Raw genomic sequence first — 20308 nt, forward strand, 5'->3', positions numbered from 1 at the left:
TGACTGGTTTATTGATACCTAAAGCTTAGTCCAGGCTAAGCAAAACAGGAAACTCAATTTTCCTTCACAAGTTCTCATGTCTTTGAAGGAGAAATGTGACCTCTGATAAGCTGAAAGGAACTCAAACCTTTCTGCTCATGGCCAGCAGGAGGCAGTCACTGCTTTCCTCATGATGTCCTACCCATCACTGGAATCCTGCCACTGAAAGAAGGTTAAAACTGCTAGTGAATGTAATACACAAAAGAAACTTTACCAAAGGGGAAACAGACTCACTTGTCTCCTCTAACACACACCAATCTGCCACATGTGAAGACTGAAACTGCTTTGCCCATTTGCCCAGGTTTGATTAGGAGAGTTTATCGTGGTGTTTTCCCAAATGTGATTGGCTTCTCAAATGAGTGTGCATCAAAAGAGGATAAGCGAGGTCCAGGAGATGCAGGTATTCGAGAGAGACCTCCATCTTGATGAGGGGGAGGAGCACTTCTCAGCAAGAGAAGGAACGTTATTCTCAGTTCTAACTTACTCTCTCTGCTTAATCAGAAACTTCCCATACAAGTTTTCAGCTACTCAGGATGTTACTGATTTGCTCTCTTCTGATTTAGCCAGGAGACTGTGATGACTCCTAACCGTCAGCCTTTCTGAACAGCATGCTAGGCGCTGAGTGGGCCAGGTGGTTTGGAGATGTTGTAAAGAAAGGCATTCCCTACCTTTGTGGGGCTTACTGTCTAACTGGAAGGAAATTTATGAAAAAGTTCATGTACTTCAAAAGGTATAAACTCCAATCTTAAAGCTAGGAGACAGACAGAGACATCTTTATTGTAACACAGTTAGTGAGCCTTCTCATCCTTACTCCCCTTAAACCAGTCCCATGATTTCTTTCTTGAGCATGTCGTCCCAGTTTATGTTTGCCAGGTGGACACATCTGGGGAATGAGGTCCGCGAGGCTCGGTGTGGGGTCATTTAGTTAGTGCGATTTTATTTTAATATACAGGTAAGGTAGTTGACATACAGAAATTAGTTACGTTTAAGGTTGCAATACTGGTTTACTGAAGAACTTGAGTTAGTATCTAGACTTCTACATGATTTTTCTATTATTCTTGGCTTCCTGGTCCTTAATTTTAAGCTGCAGCCTTAGGAATCCTGGGGGTGCCAAGAAATGTTCGTGTCTCTCACTGGTTCAGTTTAAAACTTGCCGTTCCTTTTCCTTCACTCCCATCCTGTAGAGCTGGCCAATCAGGGAAGACTGACGCTGCGGTACTTCAAACAGCTGTCCCTGCCCGTTGTTTTAGCGACGTGCTTTCTGAAATCTTTATTCCGAAGAGTGGAGTCAAGGGTTCTTCCCCACCTCCAGCATGGTCGAGTGATAATTGTGCTGACAAGCCTCTCAGCTGAGCCATCTGATAAGCAGGGTGGCAGGGATGAAGTCACCATTAGTAGTGTTCAGCAGCATTTATTTTAAGCTGATGTGGCCTGGGCATAGAAAACAAAGGCAGAAGAAAAATAGCTTGGAAAATTGCCTTTGAGGATATCTACAGCCAGCCGCCAGCACCCGCACGAGCAGCGCTCGCGTGCTTGGTGCCCTCTGCTGGGCCTTGAGGGGGGTTAATGAGAAAAGGGAAAACCTCTTCCCTTGGGAAGTGGAGACATGATAATGACGTACAAATAAAAGCAAATGAATGTAGTTCTAAGCAGAATTCCACAAGCTAAGGGAAAGAGGGGCAGCAGGTGAGTTGTTAGCTGAATTTTCTTAGAGATGAGTGACTTATTAATAAAAAGATGAGACTGCCCATGAGGAGGGTGTAGCTCAAGTGGCAGAGCACATGCTCAGCATGCAGGAGGCCCTGGATTCAGTCCCCAGTACCTCCATCTAAAAAATAAAATAAAAACCTAATTACCTCCAACCCCCCCAAAAGTAAACTAATTAAAATATTTAAAAATTAAAAATAAATACTTATTAAAAAAATAAAAGATGAGACCTCCCATGCTTGGGCAGCAATATTTTAATTCACAAATAATTACTGAACTCTAACTTTGTGGCTGGAAATATTAGCTGATGTTGGGCAGATAAACAGTATAAGAGATGGTCTCTGCCCTGGGAGGCCTGAAGTGTCATCGAGACAACACTAATACGAATGGTGCAGGACAGCACGTCATTAGTCAGGCAGTGGTAAAAATCCCGAGAAGGGAAAATTTAAACGGTTGGAATCATCAGGTAAATATTAGTGGAGGAAATGGAAATTGAGCTGGGCGTTGAAAGATGCGTACTATTAAATAGTGTAGTTCAATTATTAATGAGTAAGTGCCCACGATATGGCAGGCATTGTGCTAAAATATGAACGATACGGTGCTTCTTCCAAGGAGACTACACTCTGGAGGGGGAACTACACGTGAGTTGAACTTGCAGCAGTAGAAGCCTAGCTACATAGAGGAATAAAGACAAGTGTTTAATAATAATTGGCTGTGCATCAAAGCCCATTGCTAGAGGCTTAACTCACATCCTCTCACTTAGTCCTCACAAGTCAATGGAGGGGGCTGTCTTAGTATGGCCATTATACACGTGAGAAAACTAAAACAGTAGCTTTCCGAAGTCACACCACTCCTGAGAGTGGAGGCAGGATGCACCGCCTGCGGGGGGGTGGGGGTGGGGGAGTGGTCAGAAAAGGTTTCATGGAGTAAATTCTGAAGGATGAACAGGATTTCTCCAGAAAAGTAAGGTGAGAAAGTGCATTTTGGTAGAGAGACCAACATTAGAGATGGGTGAGGCCACGTGGAACCTGGGGTTAGCGCAGTAACCGTGTATCAGGTGAGTCGTGGGGAGTGGCTGGAGGCTAGGCCAGGAAGGAAGACAGGAGGACGTGGCCGGCAGGCAGGCGGAGGAGCCACTGAGGGGTCACAGAGAAGTCTGGTCAGTTCTATGTTTTAGATGGGTCACTGCCAGGTCCCGTGGAGAAGTGATTTAAAGGTGATAGAGTTAGTGATGGACTGGTTTTAGTGTCAAGTTGCCTGGTTTTAAATCCTGGTTTTGATTGATTTTGATAACTCAGGATAAGCTTCTTAAACTCTTCGCTTCAGTTTACTTACTTTGTAAAATAGGAATGATGTAGGACCTACCATAGAGGATTGTTGTGATGATTAACAAGATGAGGCATGTTAAGCCCTTACTTCAGGGACTACGACAGCGTGTAAGACGTGCCTCCTACCCTCAGGGCTTACAGACTATAGAGGGGCTATAGTAAAGATAGGAAGACTGACAGTGAGAATGCAAGGATTCAGTGCTATGATGGGGGGAAGCACAAAATGCTCTGGAAGCACAGAGTAAGGGCAGTCACCTCACTTGGGGAGGTGGGAGAAGGTCAGGAAAATGCTTTCACAGAAAGTAGCCTCTAAGCTGAAACATGATGGAGCAGCAGGATTTAGGTAAAGGGGTTAGATCAGGAAAGGGGGTCTTCCAGGTGGAAGGAACAGTATGTGAAAAGATGCAGAGGTTTTACATTCTGGAAAGTTAAAATAATTGAGAGTAGCTGTAGCATAGCAGCAAGGAATGAGGCCAGAGGTGGGTGGACAGAAGCAAGGGTTAGATCACAAAGGGCCTTTAGACTTGATCCTGGAGGCAGTCCTGGAGAAGCTGCTGTCTAAAGATTTTGAGCAAGGAAATGACATGATTAGATTGGCTCTTTAGAATAATCTTTCTGACTTCACTGTGAGGATGAGATTGGAGAGGGTAAATTGGTATGTCAGAGATGCTATTAATGGGATGGAAAAGTTGAGAAGGGGTGTGGCTGAATGATGAATTCAACATGAGGCATAATAAGTTTGAAGTAACAATGAAACATCTCAGTGGAGAATTCTGTACTCCACTCCACTTAGTAAGTTGTTACCATGGGTTAGTTGTGTTATGGGTAAGACAGACTTACGTTGCTACAGTGCTGTACATTAGATGTGATTTGGTGGCGAGGGTGTAGCTCAATAGTAGAGTCATGCTTAGCATGCATGAGGTCCTGCGTTCAATCTCCAGTACCTCCGTTAAAGTAAGTAAGTGAATAAGCCTAATTACACCCCCACCAAATAGGCTGAAGGGTGTCCTTTTGATTTGCCAATTAGTAACCTTTCTGAGACCAGTTTCAGTGGATTGGTAGAAGTAGAATCTTGCCTGTAGAATTGAATGGTGTGTGAAGGTTTTGTTGTATGTTGTTGTTTTAGGAAGGGAGTGATTTAGGCACATTTATTTATTCAGTGAAAGGAACAAGTAAAAATAGAAGTTCAATGGAGAATGTTTAGAACCAAAAGGCAGGGTTCTGAACAGAGTTCTGAAGAGAAAGGGGGTGAGGTGGAAACAAGAGCTCAGTTGGACTTGGTTAATTAAACAATAGTTCAGCAAACATTAATTGAGCACTTACTATGTGCCAGCCACTGTGGAAGGTGAGGTGCTGGGGTTAGTGTAGTCAGCAAATCAGCTGAGCAAGAACTGACCTCAAGAGGAGGATATATACCTCATACCGCTTGAGACTCAAGGTGAAAGTGTAACAATGGATAAACTCACAGCTGTTTGTGAATGGGAGCAGGTAATCAATGGGCGTCCCTGTCTGACAGCTGCCTTGTTTGTGGAATAGGATGCGAAGTTGCTAGTGGAGAGTAAGGGAGGTGGGAGTTAGGGGGCGTAAGAAGTGTGGCATAGTATAGAAGAGGATGGAAGGCAGGGAGATGAAAGCTGATGAAAAATACTAAGTAAAAGAGTTAGGGAGCAATGCTGAGGCCTAACAGATTAGAAACCATGAATGTGCAATCCTTGGAATGGTATCAACCCACGTATTTCTGCTGTTTTCATTGCTGCTTGGCCTTTTGACTAAGATCAAGTGTGCACATTTCTGCTATTTTCTCTAGCAACACCCAGCTGCCTGGGTGCAAGAGCAGAGAAAACGTTATTGTGTATATCCTGGGTCGTGATTTGTAGACAGATAACGTGGATTGACAAGGGAACAAGGGCATTGAAGGTGTGATGACAGACAGTTCTAGGAGTCCCCCCAATTCAGACTGGGTAAGAAGGTAGGCTCAGGAAGGTATAAAAACTCTGGTCAAGAGAAGTCTTGGTAAGGTCAAAGATGATTTAGAAGTGAAAGCGATTAAGCTGAAAGCTTGGGACACAGTAGTCAGAATGACTTTAGAGTTCAAGATTTCAGAGTTGGAACTCTTCCATGTAATGACAAGGGCAGTAGGAATGGGTGTTCTAAGTGGAGTAAAGGTGAAGGTCATTGGAGTGTTAAAGAATTAAGGGAGTTCCCTCATCCAGCTGCCAAGGGAGGGGGCTCATGTGTTTGTGGTTTTGTTCTGTTATCTCTTATTGAACCCAACTATTATTTTATGAAAAGAAAAAGTGTCTAGCTTAGAAAACAGCAATAACAAAAGAATTATGGGCTTGGATTGTTGGATCAGTAAATCAAGGTGTTTAAATGAATCCAAAATTATGCAAAATTTGGAAGGAGAAGATGAAGCCAAGTGCCTGTCCTGGTGTAGGAATGGGCAAGAACAGCAAAGAATATAAAGGAGAGTTTAGCTTGACAGAGTGAACTCCAAAGCAGGAGTTGCATGCAAATATCTTGGAAAAATAAGGGCCTAAAAATGATACTAGGAAGCTAAGGGTGGAGGGGATAGCTCAAGTGGTAGAGTGCATGCTTAGCATGCATGAGGTCCTGGGTTCAGTCCTCAGTACCTCCTCTAAAAACAAATAAATAAACCTAATTACCTCCCCCTACAAAAAAAAAAGTTTTAAATTATTGTATTATTTAATTATTTTAGTGGGAGAGGGGTAGGTAATTAGGCTTATTTACTTTTTAGAGGAGGTACTGGGGATTGAACCCAGGACCTCATGCATGCTAAGCATGTGCTCTACCACTTGAGCTATCCCATCCCCCAAAAAAAAGCTTTAAAAAAGTGGCACTAGAAAGCTAGGAGTATCTCTGGTTCCCCACCTGCTGGTATAGGAAGGAAAACCCCTCTAGGTCTGCAAATTAAGCAGTGTTTGTGGGGAACCTCGGTGTGATTTGAATGAGTGGGTTGAGGGAAATTCTCTAAAAAGTTTCTACATGAGGCGTCAAAGAAATAAGTGGACCAAGGATGAAAAAAGTACAAATCGGAAAGTTCTGCATTTGGGGCAGGGTCCAAAGATTATAGAGATGGGAACCATTTGTGCAGTGAAGGCCTTAAGGTTTCCAAATTTGGTGCAGAAGTTGTTTGGTACTAGTCTTGACTGAAGGCCCCATAGGGCTTTGAAGTCTGGCCCCCTCAGGCCTGTCTCTCAGGGTACTGAATGGTAGGTTAAGCATTCCATCTCTGAGAAGACATTCTAGGGAAAAAAAATGGAACAGTAGTTTGAACACTGATTACAAAGAGGAACAAGTAAGCTAGACTAAAGCAAACAACTGGAAGACAGCCCTGCATTCACTCACGTAAAGAGGTCAAACTCTAATTTTTTCTGGATACCTATAGATTAGTCTGAACATAAGTTAATGAACCATTTATTCCTTCAACAAGTATTTACTGAGCACATGTTATATGCCAAACATCATTCTTGATGCTGGGGGTGTAGCAATGAACAAGACAGCCCTGAAGAGTTCTAGAAATGCTTGTTAAAACAGTCTCTGAATGGCAGCAGCAGTGGATAAGCAGGGAAATGAAGTCCTCTAATGAAAGAACAATATCCAAAGGGTTACTCCCCACACAAAGCTGAGTCTCTCTTTTGGAAAACTTTTAGATGAGCCACATGACCAAGAAAGAACAGGTAGAGGCCAAGTGCTCAGTATGTCAACCAGGGGTAGCTTTTTCTGTAAAACAATAGCTTATAACAGGAAGAGAGCTCTCAAAACTGATAACCACATTGTGGTAAATTACAGGGCCCCTTCAGGTAGGAGAAAAGTTTTGGTATAAACGGAAGTTTAGTGACAGAGGTGCTTAGCGCTTTTAGATGGACTTTTTTTGAACCTTCTGACATACATTTATCATGGGTAGATACTAGAGATTAATACAAAATGTGAACTTAGTTATTAAATCTTTATTATAATATTTAGATTGAAAAAGATTGAACTGATAGAATTTACATAGTATAAGAACTTCTCTCAAATTGCTCATATTAACTGTTAGAACTACATACCCATCAACAAGCATCATTCTTGATTGTCAGCCGAAACCCAGTTAGTAACATCAAACTGATACCTATGCTAGAATATTTATATTTTATAAATATTCTATAAAGTGAGCTAGATGGTCAATAGAATATTTGTATTTTTAACTGTAGATAAAACTCTCATGGTAGAAATTCAAACGTTAGCAGACCTAAGGGGGATTTTTTTTTTTTTTAATTTGGAGGTGGGTGGTGGGTAGAGGCAACTTAAGCTACCTTCTTATCTGGTCTGAATCAGGTGGATTCCTTGAACTGGCTTTCGGCAGCCCCTTTGGTCACCCCATGTGGATACCACCTACTCACATATACAGAGGAAAGTCCTGGCATCATTCAGTGGTCATGAGTCTTGGTTTCACATTAAAGGCCATGTCTGGGGTGCCTTTTATGATTAGGAAGGTCTGAATCACTCTCAGACTTCCCTCTATTGCATTTCTGAGTCATTTCCTTTTCCATTGACCCAACCTTGGTACAAATACTAACAAGGACTATCCAAAAGTACAGTTTTGGAACTAAAGGGACATTTGAGATCATCAAATTCAATGGAACTGTGGCCAAAAGATTGTGCCTTTTGCCCAGTGACACAGCCTCTGTCAGGCAGCTTTTCCTACGCCCAAGGCCCTCATCTCTAGGAGCTGATTTCACAGCAAATTTGGGACTCTAGCTTAAATTTATTTTTGTTAGAAGTAAACAAATAAAATACTTGAGTTGGAAGTTTGAGAGGAACTCAGGGCCCAAGGAAACAAACTGGCATCCATGGTATACCCTTCAAGTAATCTAACCCATCACTGATGCTCCGGCAATGGACCTAGGAGAGGACTCATGTAGGACCAGCACCTTCTAATTCAGAATTTCTCAACCTTGGGACTATTGACATTTTCGACTAGACATTTTTTGTTATGGGAGCTGTCCTGTGTATTTTAGGATGTTAACAGCATCTCTCTCTCTTCTACCAACTAGATGCTCAGGACAGTCAAAAAAGTCCCCTGGCATTGCCCTGTGTCCCCTGGGGTCCCCTGGTTGGGAACCACCGTGCTGACTAAAGGAAGGGGCTCTTGTAACTCAAGCCTGGGGCCATTCAGTCCTCTCAGCAGAGCCTGTCCTTACTAACCCACCCGTGTGCCTGGTTTCTCTCCCTCGGCTTCCCCTCTGGGGCCGCCGTGCTTGCATCAGGTGGGACCCTCCAACTTCTCTCTACCCTCAGAGGCCCTGAAAGTGGCACCTGGGGTGAAAATGAGAAGCAGAAGTTTCTACCCTCCCCCTCTTGCACCAGGGGATCCCCCTGGCTGGATAGGAATTTACATAATTGGTTAAAATAAGACAAAAAAATATGCAAGACTTAGCTCTTAACTGTGACTACTGTGAATCAGGGAGAGCAGGGCTTTAAGCCCCTTTCCTCCCTTGAGGGTGAGCAGGGAGGGATAGATGAGGGTGCACCAAAGGAATCTGCCCCTTCTGCACAATTTCCCCTTGACTCAGAGGTCCCGCTTCCCCTCCCCAGGCCACACACATTCTCGCCAGTGACCTTATTTAGACACTGCAAGCCTGTGTTGTCATGACATAAACCAAATAGTTGCTATGACGATTTGTTTACACACACACAGACACACAGACACACACACACACACAAGCCTGGCCCAGGCTGAGAGATGGGGGTGAATGGCAGTTCTTGCTGGAACATGCATTTTTCTTTCTCTTAATTTGCTATTGCCCCACCTCTTCTATTCTCCCCACATTTCCATGGCTTTCAGTCCTGCTCCCAGATGCTACTTCCCACTGGCTGGTACTGTTCTTAAACATCTCCTTTGTTTCACAGCTTAAGAATAGAATTATTTAATCTTTTTGAACCCTAGCCCCTTTATCTGTAATACGAGGATAATTATAATACTGTTTATGGCTTTTGTTAGAATTAAATTAGATCTATGTAAAGAATTAGATATATGTATCACGGCTGGCAAAGTCCATGCTCAGTAAATGGAATTTGTTCTTATGCTAAAATAAAATCCTGCTCTGGGGCACCTGGAAACAAACCAACTGGTGCCTTTGGAAGTCTTGGCTTGTGCTTCCTCTCTGATAGTCGGAAAAAGGAATTGTGGGAGTGTGCCTTGTCCTGTGAAATGATGGAAAAGCAGAACTGTGTGGGGAGAGAGGTTTGCTTTACTTTTTGTCTTTGTTGTGCTCAGATGGAAAGCTGTTTTGGGGGGAAGGAGGTAATCTGGATACATGATCTCTCGCTGTCTGCATGTGAAATGAAAGCCACAGGAAAGAAAAGACAAAATCGTCATTGCCCGACTGAAATGGAGGAGTATAAACGAAGCAGAATGTTCTCTGGGCCTTTGGCTCTGGCTCCCCTTCTCCAACAGACCCCAACCAAGAGGAGGCTGGCTGTGTCCATGTAACAGGCTACAGCTTATTCCCACTGTAGATTCTGTGCATGATGTCTGCTGAATTTTTTTGAAAAAAATTTAAAAACTGGAATTTTCTAATACCATAAAGAGGTCAGGTAGTTCCACCACTAGAAATAAGTAAGCTTTCTTCAGTTTGAATTTAGTGTAGAGCTATGTTCCTGCAGGAGGTCTCAGTCCCTTCCAACACACTGAAGAAATACAAGAAAACATTGTGCACTTTGCATTTTCATCTCTGTCCTGTTTCACAGAATAGATATTATTATCTTATTTTTACTGGTTAAAAACAGATTTAATTGAAAAAGGACTAGAAAGATAAATTCTAAACTGAGAAGTGTGGCTATATCTGGAAAGGGTTTAGGGGAGAGGTACTGAAGGTGGTAATCAAAGGAAATTTAGTCTCATCTGTAATGTTTTGCTTTTTTTTTACAAGGAGAATATTTGTGCATTAATTGTGTGATTAAAAATTAAATTTTGAATTAGAAGCTAAGACTGTTTTACAAAATTTTAATGAAGCTCAGGAAAAGTAATTTATCTAAGGTCATTTGGTAATTGACAGACTCCAAAGTCCATTGCTACCCCCCCAAACACAATGTTCTATGTACACCCTCATGGAGAACTAGGTTTAGAACCAAGAGGGAGTCCTGAGCTTTCCTTCTCATGGGTAGTGGGGTCACTGTAGTGGGCCCTAGGCCTTGGCTTGGCTTTTTTATCGCTAAAGGGAGGCATGACCAGACCATGTCAGACCAATTTGATGACTACATTATGACCTGGCCTGTGAAGTGTGACTAAATCACAGAGATTCAAGGTAGGGAATGGGGAAGGATGAACAGAATTGATAGAGAAAATTATGTTTTACACTTAACAAGATTGTAATTGGATGTTTCCACTGGGGTACCAAGTCATAATAGTGTGAAATTCCCAAGGGAGACGCCAGACATAAAGGTTTAAAGGACGTCACCAAGGACCTGCTCCACAATTCTTGAACCCCTCTCACCCATTTCAAGAGTATAAAAAGTGGAGATAAGGTTTACAAATGAGATTTCTTTGGAGAGAGCTACTACCGTGTTGTGAGCCACATCCAGTCCTGAGGAGAGGAGGTGGGGATACTTCCCTCTTCTCAAGCCTAGAAATAAGGGTCTCAAGGGAACACTGAAGCATTTAATATTTGTTCCTGGGTAGGAGGTGATCGTTAGACTGTGTATGACTCATGGTAGAGGAATTTCAAGGCAAAGGTTGGCTAACAACAGAGCCTGAGGTAACAGAGCTGACAGCTATGTGTTGGAATCAACTGTTCTCCCTTCTGACAAAAGGTCAAATATACGTGAAGCCTGGGAACTTGGTTCCCAGGCTTCACGTATATTTAAATCCAAGGGAGTTTAAATCCTGCTCAAGAGATTTTCCTGGAAACATAGTGGGACTCTTCACAAAGGGTTCCGTGTAGAATGAACCTCTGGAAAACAAAAGAATGAGCGGGGAGTGGTGGCCATGGAAGTAAAATGCATCACCTCACTTCAGGGAAGCTGACGTTGCTATTGGGAAGGCCCAGTGGGGAAGCCTCTGATGGATCCACACAAATGCCCATGAAACAGCTTTCAACAGCAGCCAAGCCTAGAGAGCGTGAAGCCACCAAGAACATTCTGCCCTCTGTCTTCTGCTCCATTCCTGAAGGTGTCCATGTCAGCATCTGGGCAACAGGAGAAAGTGGAACAGAGGGACAGGAGACGCCCACTGCCACTCTTCCACAAAGGCAAGCTTGCAGGCTGCGTGGATCCTGGCTGTGGGGCGGAGATGCTCTCACCTGTAATGAAGACTCAGGTGTTTGTTCATCTATTTCTGAATCAAGGGTGTGTTCTGCTACTTAAAATGATTGCAAGACTTACGTAAAGGTGATGAAATGTTAGGGGGATGCTGGAAAACATCCAAGTCAGAGGAAAACATCTCTCACTGAAATACATTTTGCAGAGGCAGGAGGAGACAAAAATTAAACTTGAATTTTTATCACATCCCTTCAGTTGGTACTTAAGCATTCCAATAATAATCTTTGTATCCTCTGAGGCATTTAATTGGCACTCATGGAGTGAGGTTATTCCTTCCAATTTGTATTATGCTAAAGTGCCTTTGAAAGCCTAGCATCCTCTCCACAATAAAACAACTCAAAGGAAAGCCATTTAAGGAATTTGGGGTTTGATAAATTTGGCTGAGAATAAGGGAATATTTTTAACCTTTTTTCAATTGAATTATAGTTGGTTTCAATGTTGTATTAGTTTCTGGTGCACAGCATAATGATTCAGTTTCTCTCCCTCTGTGTGTGTGTGTGTGTGTGTGTGTGTGTGTAGTCTTTTTCATTACAGGTTACTACAAGCCATTGAATACAGTTCCCTGTGCTATGCAGTAGGACCTTGTTGTTTATCTGTTCAGTACATAGTAGTTTGTATCTGCCAGTTACAAACTCCCAATGTATCCCTCTTCCATGGTGCCTGTCATCTGGTGGGTTAGGCTGGTTTGGAGCTTATGCAGGCTTCCTGGTGGGAGAAGCCACTGGTGGAGGAGGCTGGGTCCTGGCCCTTTGGTGCTCAGGGCCGTGTCTTGGGGTGTGCCTTTTGAGACTGTGGTCTCAGGAAATCTTCAGGTAGCCTGTTGACTGATGAGTGAGGCTGTGTTCCCACCCAGTTAGTTGTTTGGCCTGAGGCTTCCCAGCACTTAAGCCTGCAGGCTGTTGGTTGGGGCCAGGTCTTAGTGCTAATGACCCAATCAAAATGCCAGCCTCCAGGAGAGTTTATGCTGATGATCCTCCCCATATGTCCTCCACCAGCTTTTATGTCCCCAGGGTAAGCTACAGCCAGCCCCCACCTCCCCAGAAGACCCTCCAAGAGCAACAGGTTGGTCTGGCCCAGGTTCCTATGAAATCACTGCTGCTGCCATTGGTCCCAGTGTGTATGATATTTTGTGTGCTCTCTGTAAGAGTGAAGTCTCTATTTCCCCCACTCCTGTGGAGCTCCTGCAGTTAAGCCCCACTGGCCTTCAAGGCCAAATGCTCTGGGGGCTCCTCCTCCCAATGCTAGACCCCCAGGATGGGGAGACTGACCTGGGGCTCAGAACTCTTACTCCAGTGGGATAACCTCCGCAATATAATTATTCTCCAGCTTAAGGCTTGCTCACCCCAGGGCATAGGACCCGATTATATCCTGAGTGGGCCCTTCCTACCATCCCGCTGTGGTTCCCTCTTTGTGTGAGACCAAGGGAATTTAAAACAGATTCTTAAAGTTAGTTGAAACCTTGAAGATCATCTAGTTCTAACTAATTCCTCCTGAATTAATATTTTCCAGAGCATCCCTGACAAATGATCATTTAGTTTTTTCTTGAATAACTCCAGTGTATTAAAATTTACTACTATCTTCACCTTCATTAAAACTCTTTAAGTATTTGGGTCACATCTCTCAACATCTCATTTCACTAGTCAAAATATTCTCCCTTCCTTCAGTTCTTGCTTCTTGACATGATATGGACTCCTGGCATCACCCTGACTGCTTTCTGGATGAGCTCAAATGTGTAAGTGTGCCTCTCTAAGTCTGGTCCAGATGTGGCCTGACTGAGCCAAGTAGAACTAAAGCATCCCCTGCTTGGTTGTGGACTTGGACTGTGAGGGAGCCTTAGGTCCCCTTAGATTTTCTTCAGTACTCACCCTATCACACTATTGACTCATTAAAACTGACACTAACTAAAACCTAGGGGTATACTTTAGGAGATGAGGTAATGGGTTTTGATTTATTTCAATTTTGTAAATAATATAGGAATACATCTACTTTATAAAATTTGTAAATAATAGAGATTAAAATCTTCATTCAAGTGTTAGAGCGCATGCTTAGCATGCACAAGGTCCTGGGTTCAATCCCCAGTATCTCCTCTAAATATAAATAAATCTAATTACCTACCACTCATAAAACAAACAAAAATCTTCATTCAATAAAACAATGGCCAAGGCCAAAGTCTTCCTTGACCATTGTCTCAAATCTTGGTCCTTTTGGTTATGTATCCTTCCAGACTTATTTCTATGTATTTACATAGCTATAGAGTTATATGTAGTTATATAGGATTTTAAAAACATAAATGGTATCATGGTTTGTGTTATTCTATGTGTTCTTTTTTCACTTAATATGTTTCAGAGAGCTTTTCATGTCAGTACATTTTTTATAGCTGATATATTATGGATCCCATAGCATGAATGTAGCACAGTTTCTCTAACCATTTTGTTGTTGGACATATAGATTGTTTCTAATTTTTTGCTGTTACAGTGTTTCATTGAAAATTCTTTATGTCTCTTAGTGTTATGTAGGAATATCTCTCTGGGGTAAATATTGAGAGATTCAATTGCTGGATCACAGGGTATGCACATTTAACATTTTAACACATAATTTTAATTTGCCATAAAATTATTTCTTTTCCCACTAGACTTGTGAGAGTATCCTAGCCATTTCCCCATACCTTTACTAATACTTGGTATTAGCAGTCTTTTAAATTCTTGCTGATATGAAAAGTGAGCAAAAGTTATCTCATGTGTTATCTATATGTGTGTGTATATATAGGCATAAGTGTTGGATCTTCTAAGTAATTTTCAAAACATATTATGCCATATCTCCCATATCATATATATATGACATCTATAAAGCACAAAGGTTAAAATAAGTGTGTATGTACATTTTTAACCTTTGTGCTAGACTTTACATTTAACCCATTTAAACTGAATCTTGTGAGATTTGATCTAGCCTGCCAAGATCTCTCTGCATTCTGATTCTATTCTCCAACATATTCATGGTCCCTATCATATTCTTGATATCTACAAATCTGGTATCTGTTATCAATGTTCTTAACTAAACAAATTGGTACAAATGTTGAATGGGACTGAACTCAGGTCAGAACCTGATGGTATATACTAGAGATCAATAATCTATTATTAGTTAAGGATTTTGGATATTGCTCACATTGCCTTTTCGGCCAACAGCAAAGGAACCTGGTTCACCTGGAACCTGCTGCTGCAGGCTCCACTGTCAGACTTCACAGAAGAGAAGTCTGAGTGCCATTCCCAGGCCAAAAGGAGAACATTTGAAATTGAGTAGTAAACCAAGTTTACTACCCCCTGCATGGGTAGTCTCCTCAGTGTTGTTGGGTTTTTTTGTTTGTTTTTTTTTTTCACTTTCAAGACTGTCTTACCTAGTCTTGGCCCTTTGGTTTTCCATGTAAGTTTTTTGTTGTTTTTTGGGGGGTTTTTTGATAGGAGGAGGTAATTTGATTGATTGATTGAATGGAGGTACTGGGGATTGAACCCAGGACCTCGTGTATGCTAGGCATGTACTCTACCACTGAGCTATACCATTCCCCTCTTCCATGCAAGTTTTAAAATCAACTTATCCATTTCCTTATTTGGAACTGCATTCAATCTATACATCAGTTTGAAGGAGAATTGACATTTTTATAATTATGAGTCTTCCTATCTGTGGACATTGTTTATGTCTCTCTTGGGCTTTGTTTAATGTATTTCAATAGAATTTTATAATTTTCTCCATATAGTTTTACACATAGTGGTAGAGACTGCTGGTTATGCTTCCTTTCTTCTATAGTAACAGAATCTCCAGTTTTTAGCTGGGCACACAGACACTCTGAATAAAGATTGTATTCTTAGAATAAAGACTCCCTTGCAGCTAGAAGATCATGTAACTAATTTCTAGCTAACAGGATATTAACAAAAATGGTATGCAACTTCTGGGAAGTATCATTAAAGGAAGCTAAGCTCCCTTCTCTTCCCTTTTCTGCTTCGTGCTGGTTGGACTGCAGATAACGTGGATGAGGCCAGCCATCTCAGACCATGAGGTAGAAAAGTATGTATGAGGATAGCAGAACAACAGAAGGAACATGAATTCCTGACCATTATGGAACCACCATGCCAACTCTGGCTTTGTCAGAAAGGAAAAAGGATGAATATTGAATAAGGCAACTAGGAACGTCTGCCACACCTTCTAAAAGGCTACTGAACCCTAATTATATGCTAGTGTTACCTGTGGAGACTAGGGCCTGAAATTATGATCTTGTAAGCAAAAATGACATTACAGTGTTATGACAGGAAAGTAGAAAGATACTGATGCTGGAGGCACAGTATGAAAGAGATGGTATGCAACAGAAGTGTAGAAAATGGCCAACTAAGCAAGAAGTTCAATTAATGATTTTGACATAAAAACATGAGATCAATGTTTTTAGTGTGTGATCAAGAATAATCTTTGGAGATTATGGTCACAGGGGGTATTATTTAGGGAAAATTATGCACACAGAAATAAGGCAAAAAGATGACCACATGATCATTTAATATAATGCTAGAGCTTTTTCAAGTAACTCTTTCTAGGGTCACTAGATTATCTTGGGGAATGTAATTTTGTTTGATTAGCACCCAGAAGTTTTACCTCCCTCAAAAATTAGAGGGTCACATGACTGAGGATGGTATGAAGAGGCCTTGGAAATAATTTAAAAGTAAATGATTAGCCTCAACTTGGAGAAAGAGAACAAGGTGCTTTGGTAGTTCTGGAAATTTTTATCAGCTGAGTGGAGAGTCTCCCAAAACCTGAATTTCATATAGGGCCTAAAAACAAAACAAAACAAAAACCCTCTGCTTTACCAGACTGAGGAATAAAAGGGTTGAATAATTAAGAGAGACAGTAAGGATAAGAGCAAGAGTTTTTTAATTAGAGAAGCGGGAAGGCAACATGAGATATTAAGTACACCCAATTTCAGGCACCGAAGACTAGATAACAAGGCTATCAGAGCACATCTTAGTTCCCATACCAGGACCTTTTTTTTTTTTAATGAATTCTCTGAAACATAGGCATATTTTGAGGAGGACATGTGCTCACAGTCTGGGGAAATTTCAAAGGATTCAATACATGCCTACAAGAAAGACTGGCATATTCGGGATGTCAACAATGCTTTTCTTTTGAGGTTAGGACTGTGGCCTGTATAGTTATCCTAAGAACAAGAGCCATTCTTAATATGGAGTGTGCACTACTCCAGAAGTTCCTCTGACTCTGAATAATACCAGCGAACTAAAAGTCCCCGAGGACAGGACCTCCCAGACCTCCTGGAGACATGCTGACTCCTTACCTCTAAGCTGCATAGACCCTTCAGTTAATGTTAACTCACATATATGCTATATAACAGGATCCTTGTCCTCAAGGGGTTTAGCCTTAGATTCAAATGTTTCTTATTATTAACATAAATGAATGGTGTCAAGAGCCTCAGAAGAGAAAGGCTTGTATATAAATAACACCAGAGAACAGAGATGGGCCATGGTAGAAAGAAGATACGAATAAAATTTAGCTGAGGCAGAACAATTTCATTTTGTCAATTTACAGAAAAATGATTCTATAGGACACTCCATGGAGCGTCCCCATTTCCAAACAATGTTGGAATGAGAGAAGAGAGCTGAGGATGTGCAGAATAACTACAGGTTCCCAACAGTGCCTTTTATTTATCCCTATTATCTAAGACTGTTGTTCCCCATCCGTGGCGGAATTTACTCATCTTCCTTCCTCAGCCTCTGAGTGACTCCACGGTTAAGGCTTTGGTGTGGGGAAAAACCCTCTGGCACAAAAGCAACAGCCGGAGCTCGCAAATCAGGGCTCAGGAAACACCGAGACGGCCATTATTAGCCGCCAGGGTCCGCGTAGGGAAGGAGGGCGAGCCCACCGGCCCAGGCGCCGGGGCCGCCGTTACGTAACCGTCCGCGAGAGCCGGAAGGCCCCGCCCAGCCCGAGGCCCCGCCCCTGCCCTGCCCCGCCGGTTAGGTGCCGTGCGCAGTCGCCGGAAGCTTCCGCCCCTTCCCCCTTTTATGGAGATCCAATTTTTTTAAAAGTGCTGACGCCACCGCGTAGGACGGGCCCTAAAACCGTGATCTAGGAGCGCCTCTCTCACTTCTGACTTCCGCTTCCTTCAAGTAAGGAGTCGGGGTCTCCCCCGTTTTTCTCACCAGGTGGCGACGGCGGCGGTTTGCGATGTTTGGCCTCCAGAGAAACGCAGTAATTGGACTCAACCTCTACTGTGGCGGGGCCGGGTTGGGGGCTGGCAGTGGCAGCGGCGCCTCCGCTCCCGGAGGGCGGCTTTTGGCCGCCGGGAAGGAGGCCACGGCCCGGCGAGAGGTAGGGGGAGGGGAAGCCGGCCCGGTGATGGGCGGAAGCGCCGGCGGGAGCCCCCCGGCCACTGTTGCGCCGGACGCCCGGAGAGTCGCGCGGCCCTCGCCCATTGGTGCCGAGGGCCCCGACGTCACCGCGACCCCCACCAGGCTGCTATTCTTCGCGCCCTCCCGCCGCGCGTCGCCGCCTGAAGAGATGGAATCCCCGGCCTCCGACGCCATAATGTCGCCCGAAGAGGAGCTGGACGGCTACGAGCCGGAGCCTCTCTCGAAGCGGCCGGCCGTCCTGCCCTTGCTGGAGCTGGTCGGGGAGGCCAGTAGTGGCCCCTGCACGGACGGCTCACTTCCCTCGACGCCTCCCCCCGCAGAGGAGGAGGAGGACGAGTTGTACCGGCAGTCACTGGAGATTATCTCTCGGTACCTTCGGGAGCAGGCCACCGGCGCCAAGGACGCGAAGGCAGTGGGCGGGTCTGGGAGCGCCATCCGGAAGGCGTTAGAGACCCTACGACGGGTCGGGGACGGTGTGCAGCGCAACCACGAGACGGCCTTCCAAGGTAAGCGGGTTAGTGGCGAAGGTCGCACTTGGTTTTCTCGGCTCTCTGGACTCACCCACCTTCTATGGGTGGAAACCGAAACGAGTCAGTTGAAATGACTCTCATCGTATTTCTGAAACCAGAATATTCTGGCCGTGAGTCATTGTTTCCGCCCACTTGAGTCTTTTGGAAATGGCAGTTCTGTTCAAAGCCCGGAAAGGGTGGGATGTCAATTTTTAAGCGGGATCGGCCTTAGTTCTATAGAGCCCAAATGGCGATTTCCCCCGCCGTGAGTGGGCAGGAGAATCGTGCCCTGGTTTAGACAAAGGAAGCCGTGAGAACCTGCATGCTTTTCTTCCTCTCAGGCATGCTTCGGAAACTGGACATCAAAAACGAAGATGATGTCAAATCTTTGTCTCGAGTGATGGTTCATGTTTTCAGTGACGGAGTAACAAACTGGGGCAGGATTGTGACTCTTATTTCTTTTGGTGCCTTTGTGGCCAAACACTTGAAGAGTATAAACCAAGAAAGCTGCATCGAACCATTGGCAGAAAGCATCACAGATGTTCTCGTAAGGACAAAACGAGACTGGCTAGTCAAACAAAGAGGCTGGGTAAGTTCTAAGGTTGAAGAGGGGCCTTGGAGTGGAAGTGGAATGGAGAAAGCCCAGATATCTAAAGGTTTTTAAGATGCATAATTCAGTTTTCAGGCTCTAACTTATGGACATCTGGTTGCTTGATGTTGATATTAAGTAGTGGGTATGGAGAGTATGGTATGATTGTCTTGAACTGTTGCATCAAAAATCCTGTTTTTCTGTAGGCTCTTTTACTCATTGAGCCTTTTGCTTTGGGCATTTTATTGTAATTCAGCTGGATACTCCTCACACCAGTGGATTCAAATTTTGAAGAAATAAGAATCACCTGGGGATGAGAGTAAATTACATTCATTCTTGAGGCCCCCTCCCTTTTAATTGCATAATGTGTGTCTCTTTTGCAGTCTGGGAGTAAATAATAATTGATTCCATGTTGCATTTTGGGGAGAACCTTAAATACTTTTATCTTTTCTTTGTAAGTAGTGTTTTTAAGCCAGTGGAAGCCCATACTTGAAAATGTGCTTTTCTTTTTTGTTTTCTAGGATGGGTTTGTGGAGTTCTTCCATGTAGAGGACCTAGAAGGTGGCATCAGAAATGTGCTGCTGGCTTTTGCAGGTGTTGCTGGAGTAGGAGCTGGTTTGGCATATCTAATAAGATAGCCTTTTAAGTGCAATAATTGGCTCGACCAACTTCAGCCACCAAAACCATATGCATCTGCTGTGAAATCAAATGTATTTATGAATTGGACTTCAAGCTGTCCAAGCTGTAACCTCCACAAGTTCTTCTCTAGCAAGGGAGAAAAACAAGTGGCAGGAGGATTGTGGCTAAAAGAAATAAATACATGGGAAAAGTAATCCCCTCTCTCACTGTCTGAAGGAAGCCGAGCTTGTTTTCGGCAACAGGCAAACTTAAGGAGGCCATGGAAGAGGACTTTTAGTTTTAGTGACGATGATAAAAGTGGAGAGACTATCTTGCCTAGAACAGGAAAGTGGCCAGTAGCCGGGGTAGTCACAGAGTTCATTAAATATGCCCATTGAATTCATTAACTTTTTATAGAGTTAAAAGAGAAGCACTAACAACGCCAGTGGTGTGTGCACAATGGATTTAAGCTACAAGTGATGGAACTATGACTAGAAGCCTCAGTACTGTACAACAGTCAGGGGAAGCTGTTTCCTCTGTTTGCTTTCCCAGGTGTACTTCCTGAAGAATAGAAAGTCCAAGTGCTCAGGACGTTTATACCTGTTCAGATTTGACTTGTTTTGCGTGGTTCTTGGTCTGTTAGCCTAGTGTGATGGCCAGGAACTTGATAAGGCTCAATTACAGTTATGAATTAGGATTATCCTCAGTTTTTAAGACAAAAACTTGTAAATGTATTTGTCTGTAAAAATTGTATATTTTACAGAAAATTATTTGAAATGTAAAGAGGGGAAAGTG

The 20308-nt window shown here is 43.2% G+C and overlaps 1 protein-coding gene and 1 long non-coding RNA gene across 3 annotated transcripts; one reads left to right on the forward strand and one right to left on the reverse strand.

Annotated features, from left to right (window-relative positions):
- Positions 1–791: 791 nt before the first annotated feature.
- LOC140688117 (uncharacterized) lies at positions 792–17937 on the reverse strand. Its single transcript, XR_012062872.1, has 2 exons — positions 17588–17937; positions 792–1470 (listed from the first exon to the last, which is right to left on the reverse strand). It is a non-coding gene; the product is annotated as an uncharacterized lncRNA (long non-coding RNA).
- Positions 17407–19728, forward strand: MCL1 (MCL1 apoptosis regulator, BCL2 family member). 2 transcript variants are annotated; one of them, XM_072946630.1, is made up of 3 exons: positions 17415–18303; positions 18648–18895; positions 19417–19728. In XM_072946630.1, exons 1-3 carry the CDS (start codon positions 17613–17615, stop codon positions 19531–19533), a joined length of 1056 nt encoding a protein of 351 aa, XP_072802731.1. In that variant the 5' UTR covers positions 17415–17612; the 3' UTR covers positions 19534–19728. The 2 variants fall into 2 exon arrangements, with proteins under 2 accessions (XP_072802732.1, XP_072802731.1); XM_072946631.1 differs by lacking the exon at positions 18648–18895 and having other exon boundaries at positions 17407–18303.
- The last annotated feature ends 580 nt before the right edge of the window (positions 19729–20308 follow it).

The sequence above is a fragment of the Vicugna pacos genome, chromosome 21 (assembly GCF_048564905.1).
Source record: "Vicugna pacos chromosome 21, VicPac4, whole genome shotgun sequence".
In the NCBI taxonomy this organism is placed as follows: Eukaryota; Metazoa; Chordata; class Mammalia; order Artiodactyla; family Camelidae; genus Vicugna; species Vicugna pacos.

What these genes read in the sequence shown, in the direction of transcription:
- MCL1 (XM_072946630.1), top strand. Translation starts at nt 17,613, where the DNA reads ATGTTTGGCCTCCAGAGAAACGCAGTAATTGGACTCAACCTCTACTGT. An exon ending in CCACGAGACGGCCTTCCAAG is followed by an intron (nt 18,304 to 18,647) that starts GTAAGCGGGTTA and finishes TCTTCCTCTCAG; the next exon opens with GCATGCTTCGGAAACTGGAC. An exon ending in TAGTCAAACAAAGAGGCTGG is followed by an intron (nt 18,896 to 19,416) that starts GTAAGTTCTAAG and finishes TTTGTTTTCTAG; the next exon opens with GATGGGTTTGTGGAGTTCTT.